This window comes from Cololabis saira, chromosome 6 (assembly GCF_033807715.1).
Source record: "Cololabis saira isolate AMF1-May2022 chromosome 6, fColSai1.1, whole genome shotgun sequence".
NCBI classification, from domain to species: Eukaryota; Metazoa; Chordata; class Actinopteri; order Beloniformes; family Belonidae; genus Cololabis; species Cololabis saira.
This window is the reverse complement of record NC_084592.1, coordinates 16,222,307-16,245,960: the sequence shown is the minus strand read 5'-3', so window position 1 is coordinate 16,245,960 and position 23,654 is coordinate 16,222,307. Positions and strand designations below refer to the sequence as shown.

General features: G+C 39.7%; 1 protein-coding gene across 1 annotated transcript in view; it reads left to right on the top strand.

Moving 5' to 3' along the window:
- The first annotated feature begins 2,317 nt into the window (after window positions 1–2,317).
- Window positions 2,318–23,654, top strand: part of dop1b (DOP1 leucine zipper like protein B) — a 33,071-nt gene continuing 11,734 nt past the window's right edge. The window contains 24 exon segments of the mRNA XM_061723381.1: window positions 2,318–2,508; window positions 8,210–8,387; window positions 9,943–10,124; window positions 10,576–10,746; window positions 10,954–11,143; window positions 11,236–11,334; window positions 12,505–12,628; window positions 12,732–12,841; window positions 15,311–15,422; window positions 15,521–15,641; window positions 15,752–15,871; window positions 16,656–16,764; window positions 16,979–17,212; window positions 17,292–17,590; window positions 19,632–19,787; window positions 19,789–19,871; window positions 19,874–19,953; window positions 19,955–20,015; window positions 20,099–20,355; window positions 20,357–20,371; window positions 20,457–20,559; window positions 20,562–20,608; window positions 21,526–21,626; window positions 22,835–23,025. Coding sequence (XP_061579365.1) covers window positions 8,250–8,387; window positions 9,943–10,124; window positions 10,576–10,746; window positions 10,954–11,143; window positions 11,236–11,334; window positions 12,505–12,628; window positions 12,732–12,841; window positions 15,311–15,422; window positions 15,521–15,641; window positions 15,752–15,871; window positions 16,656–16,764; window positions 16,979–17,212; window positions 17,292–17,590; window positions 19,632–19,787; window positions 19,789–19,871; window positions 19,874–19,953; window positions 19,955–20,015; window positions 20,099–20,355; window positions 20,357–20,371; window positions 20,457–20,559; window positions 20,562–20,608; window positions 21,526–21,626; window positions 22,835–23,025 — 3,103 coding nt within the window. The 5' untranslated portion in view covers window positions 2,318–2,508; window positions 8,210–8,249.

The following is a 23,654-nucleotide window of genomic DNA, read 5'->3' as shown; positions in this document are numbered from 1 at the left end:
CCCCAAAAATTATTAAATAGTGATTATCATCTCCTATTTATGACAATTTTACTTAAATATATTTACTATATCTTCAAAATAAATCCAAACAGGATAAAAAAACTACCATTATTTATTGTCCCTGAGATAATCAGACATAGTTTATTAACTGAATGTAAATCCTATTATACAGTACCACTATATAGCTTTCTTCAAAGACTCATTATAGATGGTTATAGTGGTCTGAAAGATTTTTTGTAGTAGTTTGTGTTGCAGACTCAGATGATCTGAAGAAGCCTCTGACTGAAGTCACATGTTGTTGAATAACTGTCTTGTTGTCTGCTGTATTTTTCATTGGTTTTCATCTGTAGAAGATCCAGATCAGAGCCAGCCTTATTCTTCACCAGTTTGTTTAGTTTCTTTGAGTCACTGGCTCTGATACTGCTCCCCCAACAGATTTCACTCCACACAACAAACTTCCTGTCTCCTGCTGAAATCCACAGTGATTTTTCTTTCTTCGCATTCAAGTAGAGATAATTGTCCCCACAAAGGGGTCCATCAGCTTTGTGTAATCAGTGTCTTGTCCACCGCTGATATACGTGACAAATGCGAGGTCATCTGAGTATCTCTGTAGACGACAGGACTATGACCTGCACTGGAAGTCTGAGTGAAGAGGAATAGTGATCTGTTTGTAATGTAGTCAGAAATCCAGGTGATTGTGGAAGCATCCACGTATACAGCACTCGAGTTGTAAAAAAGAATCAGGGGGGATGGTGGATTTTGTCATATGGGGACAGATCATTTGTGCTGATTACAAATATTATAATATATTACAAATAATAGCACTGACCAAAACACCTGCAGAAATACTGCAGGAATGACATAACAGCAGTTAAATGCAGCCTTCTGTAAGCTTTAAATATCCACTGGGCTTACATCAAATACATCAAAACACAACAATAAAAAACAGTTTTCTGAACTTATCAATATGACTCTGTCCTTCACAGGATAAGTAGAAAGGATCACTGCAAAAACTCAAAATCCTAACAAGAATATTTGTCTTATTTCTAGTTAAAATGTCTAATTTTAGTAAAAATTTGGAAAAAAACAACAATTTTTCACCTGTTTCAAGTAGATTTTCACTTGAAATAAGTAGAAAAATCTGCCAGTGGAACAAGATTTTTTTGCTTGTTATAAGAAGATAAATCTTGGCAGAGTTTCCTACTTATTTCAAGTGAAAATTTACTTGAAACAGGTGAAAATTGTCAAATAAGTTATTTTTCTGGTGTTATTTTTCTGGTGATGACTCTAAATGTTGAAATAGCAGTAAAACCACATTCATTGATGAAATGACATAAAGGATGGAAAGGGGGGATGGCAGTTTTACAGGGGGGATGATTTGGACCGTGTTTATTTCAGGGGGGGATGCCATCCCCCCTCATCCCCCCTCAACTCCAGTACTGCACGTATATCTTCTGGAGTTTATTACTCAGTAAAGCAGGCTCAATTGTGTTAAATGTAGGGGAGAAATCAAAGACCACGATCCTCACAGTGATGCTGCTTTATCCAGGTAACAAGATGTGGATCTGTTCAAGCAGGTGTTTGATAGTGTCTTCAACTCCAACCCAAACTGAGGTTCCTAAGTACTATATTTTTTTATTATTTACAGCTCTGAAATTCTGTCTTATAGAAAAACAAACATTTTATTGTACAACTCTGACTCATCATATTCTTCTTGCTCGGTTTGATTGTCTACATTCAATTCTCTGTCTCGATTTAATACCAGCCCAAACCGAGGTTCCTAAGTACTATTTATTTTTTATTATTTATTACTACACAGCTGTGAAATTATGTCTTATAGAACAAGAAACACTTTATTGTACAACTCTGACTCATCATATGGCCATTATTGCTATTGCACTGCTTCTTGCTCGGTTTGATTGTCTACATTCAATTCTTATCTATCTCGATTTAATTTGAATTATGTGTAAAATGACGGTGAGTTGAATTTAATTGAATTAAACCGTTTAAACTGACTTATACCGTCAAACATCTGACAGTGAGGTGAGAGGTTTGTAAACACGGCACATCCTGGAACATACCAAAACTGACTCGACGATGGGGGGTGGTACGTTTGAGATTACACTTAAATCTCACATTTATAGACAAAATTATTCAAAATAAAAAAATATATTTAGATAGATATTTAATTTATTTTGTGTGTGCATATTTATTACAGCTGAAAGGGCAACAGGAGATTTTAAACGCTTAAACCACATCCTCCTCCCCCCCCCCTCCGGTGAGCCGCGCCGTGGCTCTGAGTTCTGCATCAGCTGAGTTGCAGGATCCCTCCCTGTAACGACTGTCACAGACTCCGCTTTTCCACAGTCGGTTTGCTTCACGTACATCCTTTTTCCCGAGCCTCGTTGGCCTGGAACATGTACCAGGAGAACCTGGCCGTCTCGTCCTCGACTCTGAACCATTTGCAGCGACTGTGTCTCGAAGCATCCTGCGCTTGTTTTTCAGTTGGTGAGTCATGATGCACCTGACGACCAGCAGGACTCTTATTTGTTACACATTATAGCCACACACCCATTACATACATGTTTGACACCAATATGTCCAACATAGGTACCTATATGTGAAAACTCCAGTTTTTTTTATGTCGTATTGATTAAAAACGCTCAGTTATGTAACAACAGGCTTCATTGATGCTGCTGTCCCCTCCTCTGCCAGCATGTTTAATCCTGTTGTTGTCAGTCAGGTGACACAATACACGCTGTGGCTTTGTTGTGTGCCCACCTTTCCAGTGCGCAATCGTTTCCCCAACAGGTTAGTTTGGAAATGAAAATATAGATATATAGTTAAATAAAAAAAAAACTGCATTTGCAGCTTTGCTGATGCAATTGATGAGGAAGTAAGAATGCACTTCTTGTTCTGCTTGCTTCACACAATGTGTTTATCAAGCTGTCACCTGCTGTGAGGAAGCATGTTTTTAAACATCCTCATTTTAATCTGCACTCAGAAGAAGCATCTCTGACAGAGCTGTGTAGAATTAAGTGACTTGCATCTGAATTTATTTACCGTATTTCCTGGACTATAAACCGCTACTTTTTTCATAGGTTTTCAACCATGCGGCTTATACAAATTACAATTATACAATTCTGTGGATTTTTCTTCCACTGCTCGGGCCGCTCTAACCGGAATTAGAATCAAAACTAAGACAAAATAAATGCAAAGTAGAATACGCTACTTCTTCTTTAGCAGATAGAAGTAGGTAGAAGCAGATTTCAAACAGATAAATAGATGAATAAATACCGGTTATTTTCTCTTGGTTCTGTCCCGTTTTAATCGGTTGCTGCAAAGTTGCTGCCGCGTTAAAAGACACTGTTAGGAAAGGATCTATTTAGGTACAAACATGTACATAATTTACAGTTCAAAATCGTTCTGTACATGTAGTAACTATCTAATCTAACAACATAAATATCTGCGGCTTGCATATCTTTTTTTTTTAAATAGAGCGGATTATTGTATGCAGGTGCGGCTTGTATATCTTTTTTTAATAATTTTTTTTAAAAATAGAGCGGATGCGGCTTGTATGCAGGTGCGGCTTATAGTCCAGAAAATACGGTACTTACTTCAGACAATTACCACAAAAGTGATTGGTAAACAGTATTTAAAAAAATAACAATCCCAAACAATATACATATTCACCAGTATTGGCTCATCACCGCAATATATATTCATATATAAATTTGTACATATTTGAAAAGTAATATAAACAAAATTTCCAATAGAATAAAAATGTAAGTATTTATACCTTCAGATATGACACTGATTGATGCAAATTGTCTGAAACATATTTATTCATTCCCCTTCTTCCTCTAATTGCCCTTATAGTAAACTTCCTGTTTGATTTCTATGCTTATCAAAAATTCCCCAAAAATTATTAAATAGTAATTATCATCTCTTATTTATGACAATTTTGCTTAAAAATATTTACTATATCTTATAAATTTGAATAAATCCAAACAGGATAAAAAAAACTACCATGAAATACAAGGAATTTAATGCCAAATGGTGTGTGGTGTACTAATACGCAGAAAGTTGCAGTTAATCAATCAAATACTCGACATGCGATGATGAAGTGATGAAAGAAATTGAAATGTAATGTTGTTCAGCAAGGAAAACACAATTCGTACCTGAGAATAAATTAATAGATGTCTGTTTTTAAAGCCTATTTTAAAACATGATAGAGCAGTTTGCAAATGATGTAGAAAGAATGTGGCCTTAGTTTCTATCTGTCCCTGACGAGCAACCTTCAGACCAATATCACAGGCCCACTGTGTCTTATCACAGATAGACTATTGATGTGATTGTTAAGTAAGTCATTTTTTTAAAATGCAGTATGGTGAGTGCACATATTTTAAGTGTCTCCTGCAGTTAATATGATAGTCAGGATACTTTTGCACCCTCTCACTCAGCATTGTAGTCTCTGTAGAATAGTTTTAATTGATATTTGACTCTTCCAAACACTACAAGGTCAGCATTTCTCTACCCGGATGATCAGTATAACAGCTGTATCATGGGGCTCTATAATGATGGTGTTTTGTACTGACACAATTTAACTACCCTAATGTCAAAGAATGTCTGTAAAACGTTTCTGAGAATAAATCATAAGTATTGATCATCGGTTCAAAGGTTAGGATTCATCCCAGCCTGTGAGCACATGAGGATGATGTCATACCTTTGTTTGCATCACTGTTTGCTCTCGAGACTTTTCTAATCAGACTCGGCTTTCTAACTTCAGGACTGTAGTTTTATGCACACACAAATATCTATCTGCGTCATGACTTATTAATTTAACTACATGTCTCCAATTAGTTGTTTACTTTGATGAATTGGCACAAAAAAGGCAGGGAATTCGATTTTAGAAGAGCTTGTATATCAGTACAATACTGATTATCTGAATTAGTTGATCCTGTACTCATCAGTTCACTCTCCTTTTCTTTATTTCTTACATCTTATACCTAGTTTTAATATTTGGACTATCTTTTTACAAGCTGAACAGTTAGTAAAAACAGAATCAGGGCCACCTGTAGAGGAGAGCTTTGCTTTCCCAGCATGCAACACAGCATGGTGTGATGTACTTTCACATTGTGCCAACATTTTATCTATTGTTAACATTTATTTGTACCGTATATATCTGCAGCACACGGAGAGCTTGTCACACTTTTATAATTAGAAGATAAAGCTACTTTACATTGTTAGTTGGACATTTCCATACATTCATCATAAACTCGTGTTTCATGGTATTATGTCTTATAAGTAGCCCATTGCACACCAGGCACAATATTTTGATAATTTGTTTTATTTAAATTTATCCTTAATTTACACACAGTACATATATATTCTTTCAGCATATAATATTTCCTTGAACGTCCGATAGCAGGTCCCCCACCTTGATCTATATAGTCATGAAAAAAGGGCCACATTTGTTAATTTGCTTTCCAAAAACACGTCTTGAGTGTATATTGCTGATGGTGTTTTAGTTCAGGTTGTAAATGTCAATTCCAAATGTTTGCTGTCAGATTACTTTACCCTTCACACTGGCCATATTTATCTGCATTTTTATTTTAAAATTTTCCCTGAACAAGACATGCTTTGATGTCTAAACTTCAGATGAGGGTCTGAGGTCGTGTTGATTTAGTCTTCCTTCCTCATTTTAGCCCTTGTACGACCTACCAGCTTCACCAGCAGCAGAAGAGAGCCAGAGAGCGCCATGATTAACAATTTGTACAGTGTTCTTGGAGATGAATGTCCCTATTCTGCACATACCTCTGGTCACTGTGGTCAAACAGATAAATCTTTGTTTGATCTGACCATCAGACCTTTTCTTTCTTTCCTCTGTCCACATGCTCAGCTTGAAGCACTGGCATCTTTCTTTCTCGATGGTAAAACTCACTGAACTGTAGACCGTGTGTACTTTCCAGTTCATATTAAGTTTCCGGGTTGTTCCTGCCAGTTTCTTCTGAGCTGTCGGGGACACTGCAGGTCTCCCTTCAAACCACAGCAAAGTGCAGACACATTTGTACTTACAGTTGATTATCGTGGAGGATGTTTTAAAAACCTGATGTTCCTACAGCTTTCATGCTTTCAACGATGAGTGCAAACACACTTCCAGTCAGAATGCTGTGCCTTCAATAAGTCACCAGTAATCCTGAACTTTGCTGCACGAGTGCGGATTTAGACGATAAAGACATTTAGTCCATCTGGCTACACAGCTTCAAGCTGCTCGCTTCCTTTATTTAGAAGCTGCAGCTGTTCTATGTAAATATTTGCATCTTTGATAAGGTACTGCAGCGTTATTGTATTTGTGGAAGCAATTCAAAGCCCAGTTAAGCCATGTGTTATTGCATAATCTACTGATTTTACTACCTATCTCTGGATTCCTCTCATCATAGTGTATTTTCTTTATTATCATTGGTATTAATAATCTTCACTCTTCTTATTACTGGGATCTTTCTGTCTACAGTTTGGATGCTCTCCCCATGTTTTTTTCTTCTGGGTTTTCCAGCTTTATTCCCACGGCCCTTGTTGTGACTGTGCATGGCTGCTTGTTTCATTTCATCATGTGATAGACTGGTGACCTCCCCCGGGGGTACCCCGCCTCTCACCCGATGACTACTGGGAAATGCGCCAGTATGAATCCATTATCGAACATGAATAATGTCCACTCTTTGTTTTTCTTTATTGTACTGATGATAGTCTATTTCCAGTAAACTGTATACTCGATAATGGTATACTGTACTGCAACCTATATCGTTCATTTGATTATCGAATAATGGCCTCTTCTTTTCCATTCGGATTATAAATGTAAGAGACCAGGTATTAAAATAGTTAAATGCCCGTTTGAAATTAAATCCACATTTTGCCATGTTGCATTTTTAGTTCATTCTGGGGATTAATCAGATCCAGACTTTTGTATTCAGCAGATTGTTTCGGTGCTGAAACAGTTTCATCCTGAACATGTGTCGTCTCTTCTCATCTAAGCTACAGGGACTCCAGATGTGCACGTTCCTCCTTCAAAAATCCCCCGCCTACATTCATATGTGCCACCTGAACACTCATGGGACTGTCATTTCACGTTGTTTGAAAACGGGAAAGCAGATAAATTGAGGTTTTCTTCTATTTAACTTCACCCTCGGGGTCGTTTTTTAAAAGTATGTCAGTCAGTGGCGATGTGTAATGTTAAAGTGGGTTCCCCCCTAAGGATAAAACGGAGAATTAGCATCTGACTGTGGATTTTCTTTCATCCTCAAAAACTGTTTTACCAGAATTTTTTTTTCAGTTAAATGAAAACAAGACAGAAATAACGTTGTTCGCAGCCAAGCAAGAAATATTAAAAGTCAGCACTCAGTTTCAAGCACTAAAGACAAAGAGCCAGCCCAGAAATCTGGGAGTGGTTCTGGACTCAGACCTGAATTTTAACAGCCACATTAAGACAGTCGTGAAGTCGGCCTGTTATCACCTAAAAAACATATGGAGGATTAACGGACTGATGTATCAGCAGCTTTTTTGTTTAAACTTAATTTAGGCTTTTTATTTCTACTATGTGATGTCTTAATGTCTCTGTAAAGCACTTTGAATCCCCTTGTTGTTCAAATGTGATATACAAATAAACTTGCCTGGCCTGGCCTGGCCTGGCCTGGCCTTGCCCTGCCATCCGTGAGCTCATTAGTGCAGCCTATAATTCTGTTAACTGCACTGTCTGAAGATTAATCATTAACTTTGGGAGTTGGACACCAGGGAGGAGCTAAAAGGAGAGTGAATTTTATTTAAACAGCTGTCTACTGCAGGAACTTCATAAGAGGGTGTTCATCCATATTCTACATCCATATTATCCCATTTCTGCCTCCAGGAGAGCCAGAACCAACTGTTTGTGCTCAGTCCAGAGCTTGTTTTTCTTCTAGCAGTTCATGCAAGGCCACTTAGTTTGGATTCCTTCATCCCGGGAGTTAGAGACAGGTCAGTCAGCAAACGCTGACTGGTAATGAATGATGGCATTTGTATCCATTGCCTCAGAGCATGTGTGTATGCCAGGGGACACAGCTAATTGGGTAATTGTATTTGGGATAAACATGCTTTGGAGAACAGAGGGATGTCCACCAGGTTTTAAACAGACCGACACCGCAGCTCACCTTCCATCTTCTTCCTTGTTTTTTTCCAGATATGTCATGCTGAACATGTGGTGATCAGACTTGCGTAAAATGGATCCCGAGGAGTTGGAACTGCAGAATGACTACCGTTACCGTAGCTACGGGGCAGTCATTGAGAAAGCGCTACGAAACTTCGAGTCCTCTACCGAGTGGGCAGATCTCATCTCCTCCCTGGGCAAGCTCAATAAGGTACGGCACGATGCTCCGAGTTGCTATCAGCCTCTTCCCAGGATGCCTCTCTCTTCCTCTGAATGCTGTGTGGGTTTAAGTTCTTTGTTTCTCATTGAGACTCTTTCCTCGAGCTCTGCAACTTTATTGTAATCAATCCTTTACTTGCACAGCAAATATTGACTCTGGAGTCCTGATAGTGCCAAAAGAATTTGAGGTAGAGGTTTTAATCTGATAAACAAAACTGACAATGTGGTCAAAATTCTGCACAGGTCACATTAATGAATAGTGTTGTTAAATTGGCACAAACTATAGGTCCCCTTTGTGTTAGAATAATATGAACATAGAGTAATCTCATATTTACTCCAATTGCCTTTACATATAAACTAAGCTTATTTGGTGTGTATGTACAACTCAAATTTGCAGAGTTTGTTATGCAGATAGGAGAAGTCAGATAGTATGACTGCGGATGAAGTCATCAAAGAGCTATCTGTGCAAAACAAGGACTGCTTCCCCGGTTGAAGATATACCGTGCTGTTTCAAGGTTAAGGAGGAGCAACATTTATGAAGTTGAAGTTAAGGAGTTATGTAAACATGAACAGTTGTAGCTGTGTTTTACCTCTCCCTTGGAGCTGCAAGTCATATTGTAACTAGAGACCATCCTAAGGAAATAAAAAGAGAGGGGTCAGCAGAGTGAGCTTCAGAGCGGTAGGAGATGTAACTGAACGCATCTCCTTGTAAGTAAAATGCAGAGGTGTCAAAAGTATTCACATTCATTACTCAGGTAGAAGTATAGATACTAGAGTTTAAAAATACTCCTGTAGAAGTTGAAGTATCAACTCAAGTTTTTTACTCAAGTAAAAGTATAAAAGTACTGGTTTCAAAACTACTTAAAGTATAAAAGTAAAAGTAATGTAAGGGGGAAAAAAGTCATGAAGGGCAAAAGCCATTGAAAATTAATGCGTCTTAGTATAATGCAAATATATTAAAGAACCATATATGTGTACTATTGAGCATTAACATGTGTTTCAGAGAGCAGAAGATATGATGACTAGTTGCCTATAAGTATTGTAATGGTGCAAAAAGTCAAACTTCAGAGGCATGTTATCATTTATCCTAATGTTTATTGGAATGTACATCCAAGTTTAGTTGCAGGAATCTGTAAGAACAAAACTAGACAAGAACAGCTGAGCCACAACCACAACCAAATTCACTCTATCCGGATGGAGCAATTTAACTGGATAGTTTTTTTTTTAAAGGCCGAAATGAAATAGAGTAACGAAGCTGTTTTTTAAAATGTAAGGAGTAAAAAGTACAGATAATTGCGTGAAAATGTAAGGAGTAAAAGTAAAAAGTCGTCTGAAAAATAATTACTCCGGTGAAGTATAGATAACCAAAATTTCTACTTAAGTAAGGTAACAAAGTATTTGTACTTCGTTACTTGACACCTCTGGTAAAATGTAAACCCTCTTGTCTTTCTCTCTTTTGTATTATGTTTTGGATGTTCTAGGTTGTTTGAACCTGACACTGTGATTAACCGTTAGTTTTCATTTTCTCTTCTCCCTGCTTCTGTCAGGCCCTGCAGAGCAACCTCCGCTACTCCCTCCTGCCCAAAAGGCTGATCATCGGGAAGCGTCTTGCCCAGTGCCTGCACCCAGCCCTGCCCAGCGGCGTGCACCTCAAGGCCCTGGAGACCTACGAGGTCATCTTCAAAATCATCGGAACCAAATGGCTGGCCAAGGACCTGTTCATTTACAGGTGAAAGACATTTTTATGGTGGGCTTGTTGCATCTGGCCTCATTATTAGGTGATATTTATTTTATTTTTTATTTTTTTTAATTTTTTTCCTCCCCTTCTCTAGTAGATGTCTGCTCAAACTGTCAGGTCCTTTAAATCAGGGCTAAAAATATTACTGTTTACTGAAGCGTACTCTTAAATTTAATACTTACCTGCTGTACTACTTTTTGACAACATGTGCTTTTTATGATTTTACCTCTTTTCTTATCATTTTATTTCATTTTATTTGTTATTTCCTGTTTATATTATATTTTATTTCATTGTATTGTATTATTATTTTCTATTTCTATCCCTTGTTAACTGACTTGTTACTGTTTAATTATGTCTTGCTGCTTTTAATGTCGATGTAAAGCACTTTGAATTACCTTGTGTTGAATTGTGCTATACAAATAAACTTGCCTTGCCTTCTTAGCTCAGGGTTGTTCCCTCTGTTGGGCCACGCAGCCATTGCAGTGAAGCCCGTGCTGCTGACGCTGTACGAGCGCTACTATCTCCCGCTGCAGAAGGCTCTGCTGCCCAGTCTTCAGGCCTTCATAACGGGACTCTTACCAGGTCTGGAAGAAGGACTGGAAGTCAATGACAGGTACGCAATGTGCTGTTTTGTTACAAAATACAGGTTATCCTCTATCATAAATGAGTAAAATCAAATGGATCCAGCTTGGATAACACCATCTCATCATGTTCTTTTTACGTCTACATGAGTAACGTCTCCTTAAAAACTGATTTCAATATTGTTTTGGGAAATTGCTTAGACAACTTTTTTCCACTTTGTCCTCTTGTCTCTGTCCAGGACCGATGCCCTGCTGGTCAAGTTGTCTCTGTTGGTGGGCCAGCAGGTCTTTTACGGTGCTCTGTGGGGCAGCATGCTGGTCACTCCCATGGTGCGACTCCCCGCCTCCGTCTTTATAGTCACGCATTTTGATCGCTTGACACCGCTGAGTCAGCAGACGCACATGTTAGGCTACGGCCACCGTGCAGTGGTGAGTACTTGCTCTAACCCGGCTGCTCGGACTTGAAAATGGTGAAGGTTGAGGATAAAGCTTCAGTTTTCCCTCCCTCTGTCCGTCTCCAGGTGAAGCCACTCTGCCTTTCGCTGCAAGACACAAACGTCTTGGTGCAGAGGAACATGTTGGAAATCCTGCTGTACTTTTTCCCCTTCGCCACATGCCTGGTAGGTGCCCTGCACACATGCTCAGCTTCTCCTTCCTGAAATGTTTCTCCACCCCTTCCTCTTCTTCTCGTCCGCCGGATCTGACAGTATAAGACTTTTAGGACTGTTTACCCTGCTGACATTTAGAAAGCATAACATTTCAGTTCAATCACGTTTGTGTAATCTCCGACAAAGACTGTAAACAAAAACAGATTATCTCTCAGTCAAGGGGACTCTTTCTTTTTAAGCTTTAGAAAACGAATAAAACTGGACTCAAAACACAAACTGCTTTTGACTCCTGATGAGTTTTAAGTCGACTACCCACCACGTTGTAAACAAGCTTACGGGAATTTCTCATCACTCCTTCGCGTTTAGGCGTGTCTCCTCCAAAACTCCCCCAACAACATTTCAGTAATATTTAACTCTCAACTCTTGTTGCGGCATTATTTGGCGGGTGTTCCTGAGCACTTTAAAATTATAAAAATAAATAAATGAAAATATGCTTCTCATTCTTCCAGTGGATCCAAAAAATGAATAAAACTAACAGGACTTTATCTTGAAAAGATGTGTTTGTGCCAAACAATATTTTTAATTTGTCTGTAGAGAAATAATTATTCTCCAAACGCTTGACACGTGCAAATCAAAAATATGTAGTAATTTTATGTCAACATATTTTAATATAAACTACCTTGTGATGATATTAAAGGGTTTATTTGTTTGTTTGTTCGTTTTTTAAGACTTTGTGTCTCCTTGACTGGATTTGTCCACGGTCTCCGCTTGAAGGGGTGATTTCCTTCAAATGGAGCTGTTTATTTTAAATAATCATCTTTCCAAGCTCCTTGGCAGATTTGTGCATTTTTTCTGACCTTCGTTTCATATCACGACTCCAGAATCTTGATATCAGGGGCTTTAGTAAGATTTTGATTGGTACTGCAGAAGGAAGTTCAGATGTTTTTGTTGTTGCATGCAACAGAAGCTTTGATATCATTTATGTGGATATGGATGTTGATTAAATGAAGGGTGTCTTTTTTTTATTTGACTTATTTGACTTCTTAAAATGCCAATTTTGCATATTTTTTGGAGCTCTGACTCTTCTCCAGTCATGTCAGACCCCCCATCATTACCCTCCCAGTCTTTTCTGTTGCTTCTTGTCCAATTAATGATGCATATGTGTGTGTGTTGTTGATTTAGGATCCAGCAGAGCCCACGGTAGTTCTGGGCGTGGAGGATATGATCACCATGGTGGCTGCAGCTTTACTCACGCTGCTCAGGAGAGACATGTCGCTCAACAGACGCCTCTACGCCTGGCTCCTAGGTTCTGATCATCACATACTGAACATGGCACTTCTGTTTGGCGAGGAAGACCGGTTCTCCTTGCTCACTCGCTTATGTTTGTCTTTGTGTATTTGTGCGTTTAGGTACAGACATTAAAGGAGGAATGGTGGCACCACATCCCACCCTCTCCGCCACCATCGAGGATCACACGTCATTCTACTTCAACACCTATTCTAAGGATTACCTTGTGAAGGTAGTTACACATGAACATCTTTCACTCTTTTTTACTATTATTTTAAACCAGAACCTATAAAGAGGATAATAAGTTAATTCCGGTATCTAAATGCGTCAGTGCCGGATTATTGATAAGCTACAGGAAAAATGGTAGCATTATCTGTAATTCTAATGTTTTTACATTGTTTAATTGACAGATGTTGCTTTATTATTAACCACCCTCGAATGATGATGTAACGCGACTGATGTTTGCCATAAACGTGCAATGTTTACATGCGCATGGAAACAGGGTGGAGTCAGTTATGCATAAAGCGTTTTAACAATTTGGGCTCATGTTACCAAACTTTACAAGAGCTTTATACATCATATGTCAAAGCTTCGTGGCAGCATCATAAAACAGCTGCAACTAAAACGCTGTGATGTGACGTATTTAAGTGCTTTAGCGAAGTCACTACATCCTCATCGCAGCCTCCGACTCACCTGGCTCAGTTTTATCACATCAACACACTCGTTTTAAAAATTAAGTCTTACAAACGTGCAATCTAATGTCACTGGATCGCTTTTAAATTCTGAAATAAAATTTAAAAAAGGTTTATAACCCCACAGAAAACATCAGGCGGGCTTCTGACGTTCTTATTTGTCTCTCTTTTTAATCGTTTCTTTTATCTTCTGACAAGTTGATTGCGTAACTCTTCTAAAGACGGTTTAAAAACAGCTCGTTGTGGTTTACAGTGCAGTTTATGTGAACCATTCTTCCTCTTCCTCTGTCCACACTGTGGTTTCACTGTAAAATTCTGTTTAGAAACAAAACTGGCCTGCGTTCATATTTTTTTGAAAAGAAAAGAAGATCTCTGTCGACACAGTTCTACCATGATCATCAATCCTCAACTGGAAATGTGTTGCATATGGTTCTTATAAAGGCTTTCCCCCTTTGCATGTAGGCAGTTCCAGTTTTTTGTTTTAAAAACAGACTTTAACTGTGTAACGCCTGATACCAAGGACGACAAAACCATCAGTCTCTACGTCATTGTTTACTGAGTTTATCTTCCAGTGATGGGCATGACACATGGATGTGGCTGGAATGGGATGATAACGGCTGGGTGAAGCAGAGAAGGACATGTAGGAACCCAGAAATGGGAATCTTTAAGTAAATGTGTGCAACTGCAATGTGGTTTATAGATGCTTTAGATACCGTAGGTCCTCACTAAACTGCAGTGACAAAATAAAACTGGTTCTCAAGTAGGTAAAAAAAACATGTATTGAGGGTCAAACTCGCCACAGTAGTGTAGTCTTATGTCGTATTCACACAAGACTAGTATCACCTCGGGACTTGCAATAATTCAAAAGTTTCATGCTGTGAAAGCTTCGTCAAGGTCATGAATCCTATTGAGCAATTATTAATATTAAATTAACATAAACTTTAAATATTGAATTGGAAGTGTCTGATCTCTCACTCTACAGTTGGGCTACAGTATGGGCCTCCATGCTTTAGTTACCATGGTAACAGCAGTGGGCTGTCGGACAAGGGGTTTATGTTGACTGACTAATTTTTATCCGGAAAGTATATCGTATCAGTTGGGTAATATCATTATATAACATCATTATCCACTGCAGCTGCAGTAATTAAGCCAGGAAAGAAGCAGAAAGGCAACAAAAGGAATTAAAAAAAAAAATCTATACATTTTCCCAGGATTAAAACTATCCCATAACTTCTTGGTTTGCTGTCAGCATGGATGATTTACTTTACAAATCATGGCGCATTTGCATTGGATTCATATCACAGATATCTGTAATTATTGCAAAATACCAGATAATATAGATATAGTCCCCAGATAATAGTAATCTCATTCAAATTAGCATTAGTTGAGAAGCTGTTCGCACCGCCCAAGACGAGCAGGACTGATGAATCTTTGAGCATCATTGTCATATCTGCCGGAGAGGCCAAATAGGGGTGAAAGTTTATATTTATGTTCCTCTGTTTTAAGTCACAGTGGGTTTGTCACTCACCTGAATCCGTAATGCCAGTTAACTATTTGTTTTTTGGTGGATATTATAGCATGATTGCTGTGGTTTTGTGTGTCTTACTGTGATTTGTGAGCAACTAATGGATTCTGTGAGGAATTACGACGGCTCACCAAAAAGAAACTCGTGCATTTATTATTGATATTTTTTATATAAGTATACTGTAGTTCAATTTTATTTATATGGCATCTATTACAACAGAAGTTGTCTCTAGGCACTTTCCAGAGACTAGAACATAACCCCTGAGCAATTATTACATACACATAAACAATGGCAGGTAAAAACTCACCTTGTGAGAGAAAACCATAGGCCAAACAGTGGCAGGAAAAACTCACCTTTTAGGAAGGAAGAAAGCTTGATGAGGACCTGGCTCATAAGCCGGAGGCAGAGCAGGAAAAGAAAAGTGTGTTGTGTTCACAGAAGTGTGTTTTGTTTTCTTTTCCTCTCTTTTTGCTCCCGACTTTAGGCTATGATGAACATCCTCAGACAGAAGGATGTGGAGACAAAACCAGACACAGCGACGTCTTACCTCAGGCCTTTCCGCATCATTATCAGTCTGCTCGATAAGCCAGAGATAGGTAGGCAGCGCCTAACAGTACCGTACACTGAGGTTCTTTAAAACACTAAACACTTTTAAACACATTTTCCTGCTGCTGATGCTGATGTTTCTGCCCAGGTCCAGCTCTGCTGAGCTGCGTGTTGCTAGAGGTGGTCCGAGCTTTCCACCGCTACTGTCTGGAGGTGCTGGAACAGGACAACGTCAGCAGTGTAGGACTCTCTGGAAACCAGCTTGCAAGGTGAGAGACATGAACGGTCAAAGAGAGTCGGCATTTATTTATTCACAAAATTACAACTTGCGAGATGAATCCAGGAAAATATGGTGCTTTTCTTGTTTTTGCCTCAACAGTAAGATAAAAGAAAATAAGAACGCGTCTGAGATCATAAAGACTGTGAACATGCTTGTGAGCTCCATGGAGAGTGAATACCTGTGGGAGTACATGACCCAACGTTTCTGCACGTCTCTCAGGTACGCTGGTGACCCACAATCCTTACTGTACTTGCAGGATTTCTACTCACTAAAACCTCCAACTGTTGGGTGTTGTTGAGGCAGTAGTGAGACAACAGGAACCTTTCTTCCTCAGGGTATCTCAGTCATCTCCGGCACAGAGAAGCTGTCAGTGTGTCTGAATTATTTTTATTTTTGTTCTTTTTCCTACATTCAATCAAGTTTTAACTTTCATTTATGACTGCAATTATCAACCATGTTCAGTGCCAGAGGCTTTCAGCATCGTTAGTGACATTTATTTTCCTTTTATAATGTGTTCCCACCAGGAAGCCCAAATGTTACTGATGTTTTATTTTCATTTCTGGTCCCATGATTTCTCCGGAGTCCCTGACGATTTTCATCATTACCATTTACCATAGAGGATCAAATCTCTTTTATTTGCAAATAAAAACAGATTCTTTCAGAGTATCAAACCCCTCCAACATTTTTGTTTCCTCTCTGGGATTTGTTGTTTTTATGATTTCTGCTACATATCTGCAAAATACAGTACAGTACAGTCCATTTGTTTGAATGAGAAGGTGTGTCCAAACATTTGGTCTGTACTCTATGTCACTTTCATGTATCAAAATTCGAAATGTTGCTTTTAAATTAGATATTATGTTTAAACGATGTAATGCTTTTATCTACATTTTACTCTTAGCTTCTTTTTTTTTTTTTTTATGAAATGTTGAAAAAAGCCAAAGATTTAAACAAGTGACCGAAACATTGTTTTGAAATAGTATTTCTATTTTTGTTTTCGCTGTAGTGAGAAAGATGACGCTCAGACGCCTCCCGATCAAGACCTCAGTCGTCCTGCTCCTTCAGTCGCAGAGATTTCCAGTCTCATCATCTTCCTGCTCGATGTCCTTCCTCTGGTGAGTAGCAGACTCTGCCAGAGTTTTATTACCTGTGAAAAAGGAAGCTCTGCTGTTTTAAAAAGTGCTAAAAAAACGCTCTGCCTTTTAAAAAAAAAAAAGTGGTTAGCTCTTCTCACGCACCAATATTATATTTTAGTTACAAATACTAAGAAATACCCACATCTGACTCATAAAAACACCTGAAGGCTTCCTTTTTTGTATCTCCTTGCAGGAACTCCATGCTGACATCCAGTCACATTTCCTCCCTGAGATGCTGGGCAGCATGCTGCAGGCGCTGCGCCGCCACATGGACACCGTCCCGCTTGAAGATGTCACACACGGGCTGCGTGCATGTTTCAAAGTGCTGAGCAAGATCCAGATGCCGGTAGCCTACTTGGACAGTGAATCTGGATCCCACACAGAGGAGGAGTTACAGACGCTGGAGGACAAAAGCTCTGGGACACAGGTGAGGCGGTTTTGAGTCAGCGGTTTCCTCTTAAATAATAATAGAGAGTTTAACTCATCATGTTGGGTTTTTGTTCTAGGATGTGGAGAATGAAGGTGAGAAAGACGGCTCGGTTAATGGACATCAGGAAGATGAAGAGAGCCAAAGCGAAGGAGGTGAAACACAGCCTGCAAACGGTGTTTACTCAACTTTGCGGTCTGAAGACAGCGGATTAGGGATCAGCGCCTCGCCCTCAGAGCAGCAGCTGCCGCTGGGGACGAGCAAGGAGGCAGAAGGAGACAGAAATCGCCAAACCGGGGAAGGAGTGTGGAGAAAGGGGGGCAGCGTTGACACCATGACCCAGTGTCTGCAGGACATCCTGGCCCTCATTACCACCAGGTAAGTTCGTCCCCAGTCTAGAGGATTAATCTCCTCTAGACTGGACTTCTGTAACTCACTCTTCACTGGGATCACTGGCAAGAACATCCAGAAACTGGAATACATTCAAAACAGCGCTGCCAGGATCCTGATGATAGTCCGGAAATATGAGCACATAACACCCGTCCTCCACTCACCTCCCTGTCTCAACCCGGGTTGAATACAAAGTCCTACTCCTCACCCATAAATGCATAAATGGAAAAATGGATTACTGTCCTCACCCGCAATGTGTGTGTTACACTCCCGCCCGCTCCGCAGTGTTTATATCCACTCCCGCCAGCATCCGCAAAACTCTGAGAATTCATGCCCGCAAAATAATAGAGATGCATTGATTTTGTGTCTTCTCCCGTCCCGCAAGAGAAATGTCCTAGACAAATCAATCTGATTTAATGTTAACATGGTAAATGTGGAGCTTGATGGATCATTGACAGTTCATAGGCACCTGACAGAAAGTTAGATGCAAATCCATCATTTTCATCATCGCACATGCTTTTTCGCCTTTCGCGCACGCATCAGTTATGTGTTTGAGGTTATAGCAACGAGAGTAGGCTGTGAGTGGCTCAAATAACACTAATAAATAACGTAAAATAAACAAAGTTAACGAATGAAACAAATACATTTAACAAATGAATCGCTTGGCCATTACATTGCTGTGGAGGAAGAGAATATTGCTGACGACTGCGGTCCCAATCCCTGCGTCTCTCTTCTAAGATGCGCCACAGACACTAAACGAAGTTTCTCCAAATATCTGACTTGCCTGTCTTTGTTTTTGTTTTGTAAAGACATTGTTTGAGGTTCTTATCCATGTCATTGATTTCCATCTTGTCGCTAGACTAAATCCCGACCCCGCAGTATTTTTTTTTAGCCGCCCGCAGCAAAGTTCAAACCGCCCGCTCCCACGAGATTTGCGTTGGATCCCTCGAGACCCGGCGGGAACCAATCCCAATGCAGCCCTCTAACATGCACCTCTGTACCTACAGAAGTCATTACTCCCCAAACCTCTACCCGCACCCTCAGATCTACAAACTGCTCGTGTTGGGTTCCCAACACCAAGCTCTGCACCATGGGCGACCGGGCCTTTTGCTCAGTAGCGCCCCACTTATGGAACCGTCTCCCTGACCATCTAAGGGCGGTACAGGGCATGCTGCCTTGCGGTTTGTAACTGGTGCACGTACACATCATTGTAAATTGTATCAAATGGTTGAATGGACTTCACTGAGTCTAAGGAGAAAATCACATATGTTAATATTTATTGCAAAAGCATTACTGGGTAAACTACCAATTTATTGAAATATTACTCTAGTAGCTATAACACTAGATCATCGAACAGAGTTGGGTAAATCGGCCATTTCCTTTTATGCACCGCAAGCTTGGAATGAGCTACAACACATACTCAACTTGAAATATTTACCTTCTCTTAACATGTTCAAACATATGTTAAAATCATTTTTCACAGAACAATGTCATTGTTTTTAATCAAGTGTCATTCTTTGTCATGAATTCTTTTTAGCTTTCTGATCCTTGTATGTTTTATGTTTGTTTGTTTCTTGTTTTGATGTGTTTTTATTTTTTTTGTAAAGTTACTTGTCCTTGTATGTATTTTCTTTTATATGAAATTTAATTTTTTTTTCTGCTGCCATCTTGACCAGGACTCCCTGGCAGAAGAGATATTGTATCTCAATGGGACTTTCCTGGATAAATAAAGGATAAATAAATTAAAAAAAAAAAAATACAGACACTGGACTCTTCTAAGACTCGCTTAAAAATCTTTTTATTCAGGAAGGTGTTTTGAGTTGAGTTTTTATGACTTATTATTATTAGTTTTAACTGTGTACTGGCTCTGTGGCACTCTGAGATTCTTGGATGAAGAGTGCCTTACAAATACAATGCATTATTATTATTATTATTATTATTATTATTAAGTTGTTGTGCCAGTTGAAGCAGGAATGCAGTAAGTTGTCATTGTCGTTTTATAAATATTTATCACTCTTCTGCCTTTTAGATACTTGTTGGTGCAAGTTGAGGATGTCGGAGAAGCGGACCAAGAGCCCCAGCCAGACCCCAGAGCCGTCTCTTTGGATCACAAGTCCAAGTTAGCTGGACGAGAGCTTAAAGACAAACTCACTGAGCTCTTCACTCCAATAAACTCAAACCCCGCTCTTCTCTGAGACCACACTCCCAGCATCCCCCACCAAGAAGAAGAAGGATCCGGGGTGTCTGGAGTGGGCGGCCGGCTACATGCCCGGGGCAGGGCTGAGATCTCGGAGGCCTGTCGGAGGGCCTTCGTCGCCACCTGCCACCTTCTGCTGGAGTGCACCACCTTCCCCAGTCTACCTGAGTGAAGACGAAACCCTCGCTCTCCACGCAGAGATGTTCCTTCACAAAGGTTAGCATGCTCGCTGACGAGATGATGAGTCTCTGCTTCATGCTTTTAATTTACCAGAATCATCAGAGCTTTTTTCCTTGTAGACACTGACGTGGGCAGCCTGCCAGTGTGGCTGAGGTCCGTGATGATCCTGTGCTGCATGTCCAGGGACTACAACATCCAGCACACGGCAGTAGCCTCCCTGCTGGAACTCATCAACCACTCCCAGTCCTTAGCGCTGGTCATTCAGGACAAGCACCGCCGCTACCAGAGCTCCCGAGTCCAACCCCTGAGCGGGCGGTTGCAGATGGCCACGGTGCCGCCCATCTACCCCGTCCTGCTTCAAGCCGTAGAGGAAGGCCACCGACTTCTATCAGGTCCGATTGTCAAGGGAAGCAGTTTGTGATGCTGTGAACAGAATGCAGCATTAATAACGGATATGTATCCTCTGCTCTGACCCAGAGGGTGTCCCAGGTGCTGTGGAGCCAACTGGACACGGAGCGGAGGGAGCAGCATGTTTCCTGCGTCGACCTGTTTTACAGGCTGCACTGTTTGGCTCCATCAACGTCATCTGTGAAGACATCATCTGCCAGGCGCTCCTGCACAAAGACCAGGTACCTTTACCTGCAGACTAGGAATGGGTGATATTTTACCGTTCACGATATACCGTCCAAAAAATTCCCCACGGTAAGAATTTGTCATCTCGCGGTAAAAATGATAAATTCCAGTTGATGACGTTTTTGTGTAAGCCAGATTTATGGTTCTGCGTTAAATCCACGCAGAAAGAAAGAAAAGAAAGAAAGAAAGAAAGAAAGAAAGAAAGAAAGAAAGAAAGAAAGAAAGAAAGAAAGAAAGAAAGAAAGAAAGAAAGAAAGAAAGAAAGAAAGAAAGAAAGAAAAAAAGAAAGAAAGAAAGAAAGAAGAAAGAAAGAAAGAAAGAAAGAAAGAAAGAAAGAAAGAAAGAAAGAAAGAAAGAAAGAAAGAAAGAAGAAAGAAAAGAAGAAAGAAAGAAAGAAAGAAAGAAAGAAAGAAAGAAAGAAAGAAAGAAAGAAAGAAAGAAAGAAAGATTCCCGTTGACGTTTTTGTGTAACAAACATGGCAGAAGGCGGATCAGTACAGGTGTACTAATTTAATTGGTTTTTATTAATTCAATGTAATTGGTGTAGTTTAGTAGTATTTAGTATCTTTTAGAGCAGTGATTTGGGGGCTCCAAAGACTGAATGTGGTGATAGATTTATAGTTACAAAGATGGAGTTGAATTGGTTTTTTTTTTATCGTCATTTTTATCGTTATCGGGATAAATGCCAGAAATTATTGTGATGAATTCTTTAATCCATACCGCCCATCCCTACTGCAGACACGCTGAACCACAACTTATTCACAACTGTACTTTGTTTTTTTTATCTCTCTTTAACTACTTTCTACGTGTTTCAGTTAAACTAGAACACACGGGGCCCATTTATGAGTTAATTAGGGCATAAATGTGATGAAATGAGCAATAAGCCAAAGGTTGATGTGTTTCTCTTCCTCAGGCGGTGAGGTTGGAGGCCCTGCACCGCTTCACAGTTCTATGGCATCTGACCCGGGAAATCCAAACCAACAGAACCATGTCCCTCAGTCGCTCCTTTGACCGGTCAGTATGTAGTTTGGGGCTAATTGGGATCAGGGTGTGTGGTCTTTTATGGCTTTTTATCAGTTTGTTCTGTTAAAGGTCTCATCATTGTTTGTTTTTTTGCGCTTTGCATACCGTTAGCGAAACAATCCCCCCTTTTCCAGGTCCCGGTGCCTGTATGTGAGAACAGCTTTCCAGAAAGGCCTGAGATCCAATCCCCTATTTTTTCCACTTCCTGTCGTAGAAAAAAAGGGTTACAAAAGGGAAGACCCCTAGTTTGTAACAGACGAGTTTCTAACAACGTTGTAGGTGTGCAGCACCTTCACAAGGATGCAGAAGAAAACATTTATACATTGCGCTTATTCACTTACTCTAAATCATTTCAAAATGTTGAATTCAGTAGATCAAATATGAAAACTTCTTAGTTTTAGAGCAGATGAAATCACACGGCACATTATGGTCCACTATTAAAAAGACTGAAGAAACTGTTGAACCAACGCGGCTGGATCCTTTCATATCAGATTAATTCATTAACATGGTAATAAAACACTAATTAAATGTACACAAAGTGCTGACAGCATCTTTCTTTTTTCCTTCACCATTGTTGCTTTGATTTACCTGCATAAACGTCTGCGCAATGAGACACTTCAGCGTAAATGTTACAGAACACCAGTAGGCAAAGCGCCTTAAGTGTCACTGGTCGTGGCTCCGTCAACATTTCTTGCCGAGAATTTTGAACTTGCACGTCAGAGAAAGCTGTAGATGGCACAACAAAAAATGTTGATGGAGACACAACCGGTAAAACTGATTTTGAGGCATGAAATACATATGAGGTACAAGAGATATATATCAACTGGACTAATGAAGATGTTTCATTTGTTGATCAAGCAGATTTTATTCTAGAGGGTCGAACAGTATTTGCCTAAAACGGGGGAACAAAATAAAATAATGAATAACAATAAGATTCCCTCCCTTTGTCTCTGAATTTGCACTGATTGTCACACCCTAAAGCATGTTAATAAGTTCAGATTTACTCTGAAGAGGTCAGTAAAGTCCATAAAACTAAATTAATCTTCAGAAATGCAGAAGAAACATTGTTCTTACCCTTCTTTTCTCCTCATCAATCATAATGTCAAAAATGAATATTAGATTGCCTTGAAAATGTTGCAGTTTACTGTATAAGAATGCACTTTTGTCTGTGCTGAGTTTAAAACGTGTGTGTCTCCCAGGTCTCTGTGTGTTGTGGTGGACAGCCTGAGCTGCGCTGATGGCTCGATTAGCGCCGCGGCTCAGTGCTGGCTGGTCAGAGCTCTGTCCCTCAACGACGTGATCCGAATCCTGGAGCCCATACTGCTGCTTCTGCTCCACCCATCAACCCAGCGTTGTTCCATTCAGATCATCAGACAGAACCTCACTGTTGGTAAGTTTATCCACAATCCTCATGTCTTTTCACGGAAATATTTAAAGAATCAGAATCAGAATCAGCTTTATTGGCCAAGTTTGAACATGCCAGACAGGGAATTTGAATTGGTTATTTCGCTCACTGTAGCCAGATTTAAATAGTAGCAAACAGAGGTGTCAAGTAACAAAGTACAAATACTTCGTTACCTTACTTAAGTAGAAGTATTGGTTATCTATACTTCACTGGAGTAATTATTTTTCAGACGACTTTTTACTTTTACTCCTTACATTTTCAGGCAATTATCTGTACTTTTTACTCCTTACATTTTAAAAACAACCTCGTTACTCTATTTCATTTCGGCCTTTAAAAAAAAACTATCCAGTTAAATTGCTCCATCCGGATAGAGTGAATTTGGTTGTGGTTGTTTCAGATGTTCTTGTCCAGTTTTGTTCTTACATCCGTTCCCTCAGATTCCTGCAACTAAACTTGGATGTACATTCCAATAAACATTAGGATAAATGATAACATGCCTCTGAAGTTTGACTTTTTGCACCATTACAATACTTATAGGCAACTAGTCATCATATCTCCTGCTCTCTGAAACACATGTTAATGCTCAATAGTACACATATATGGTTCTTTAATAT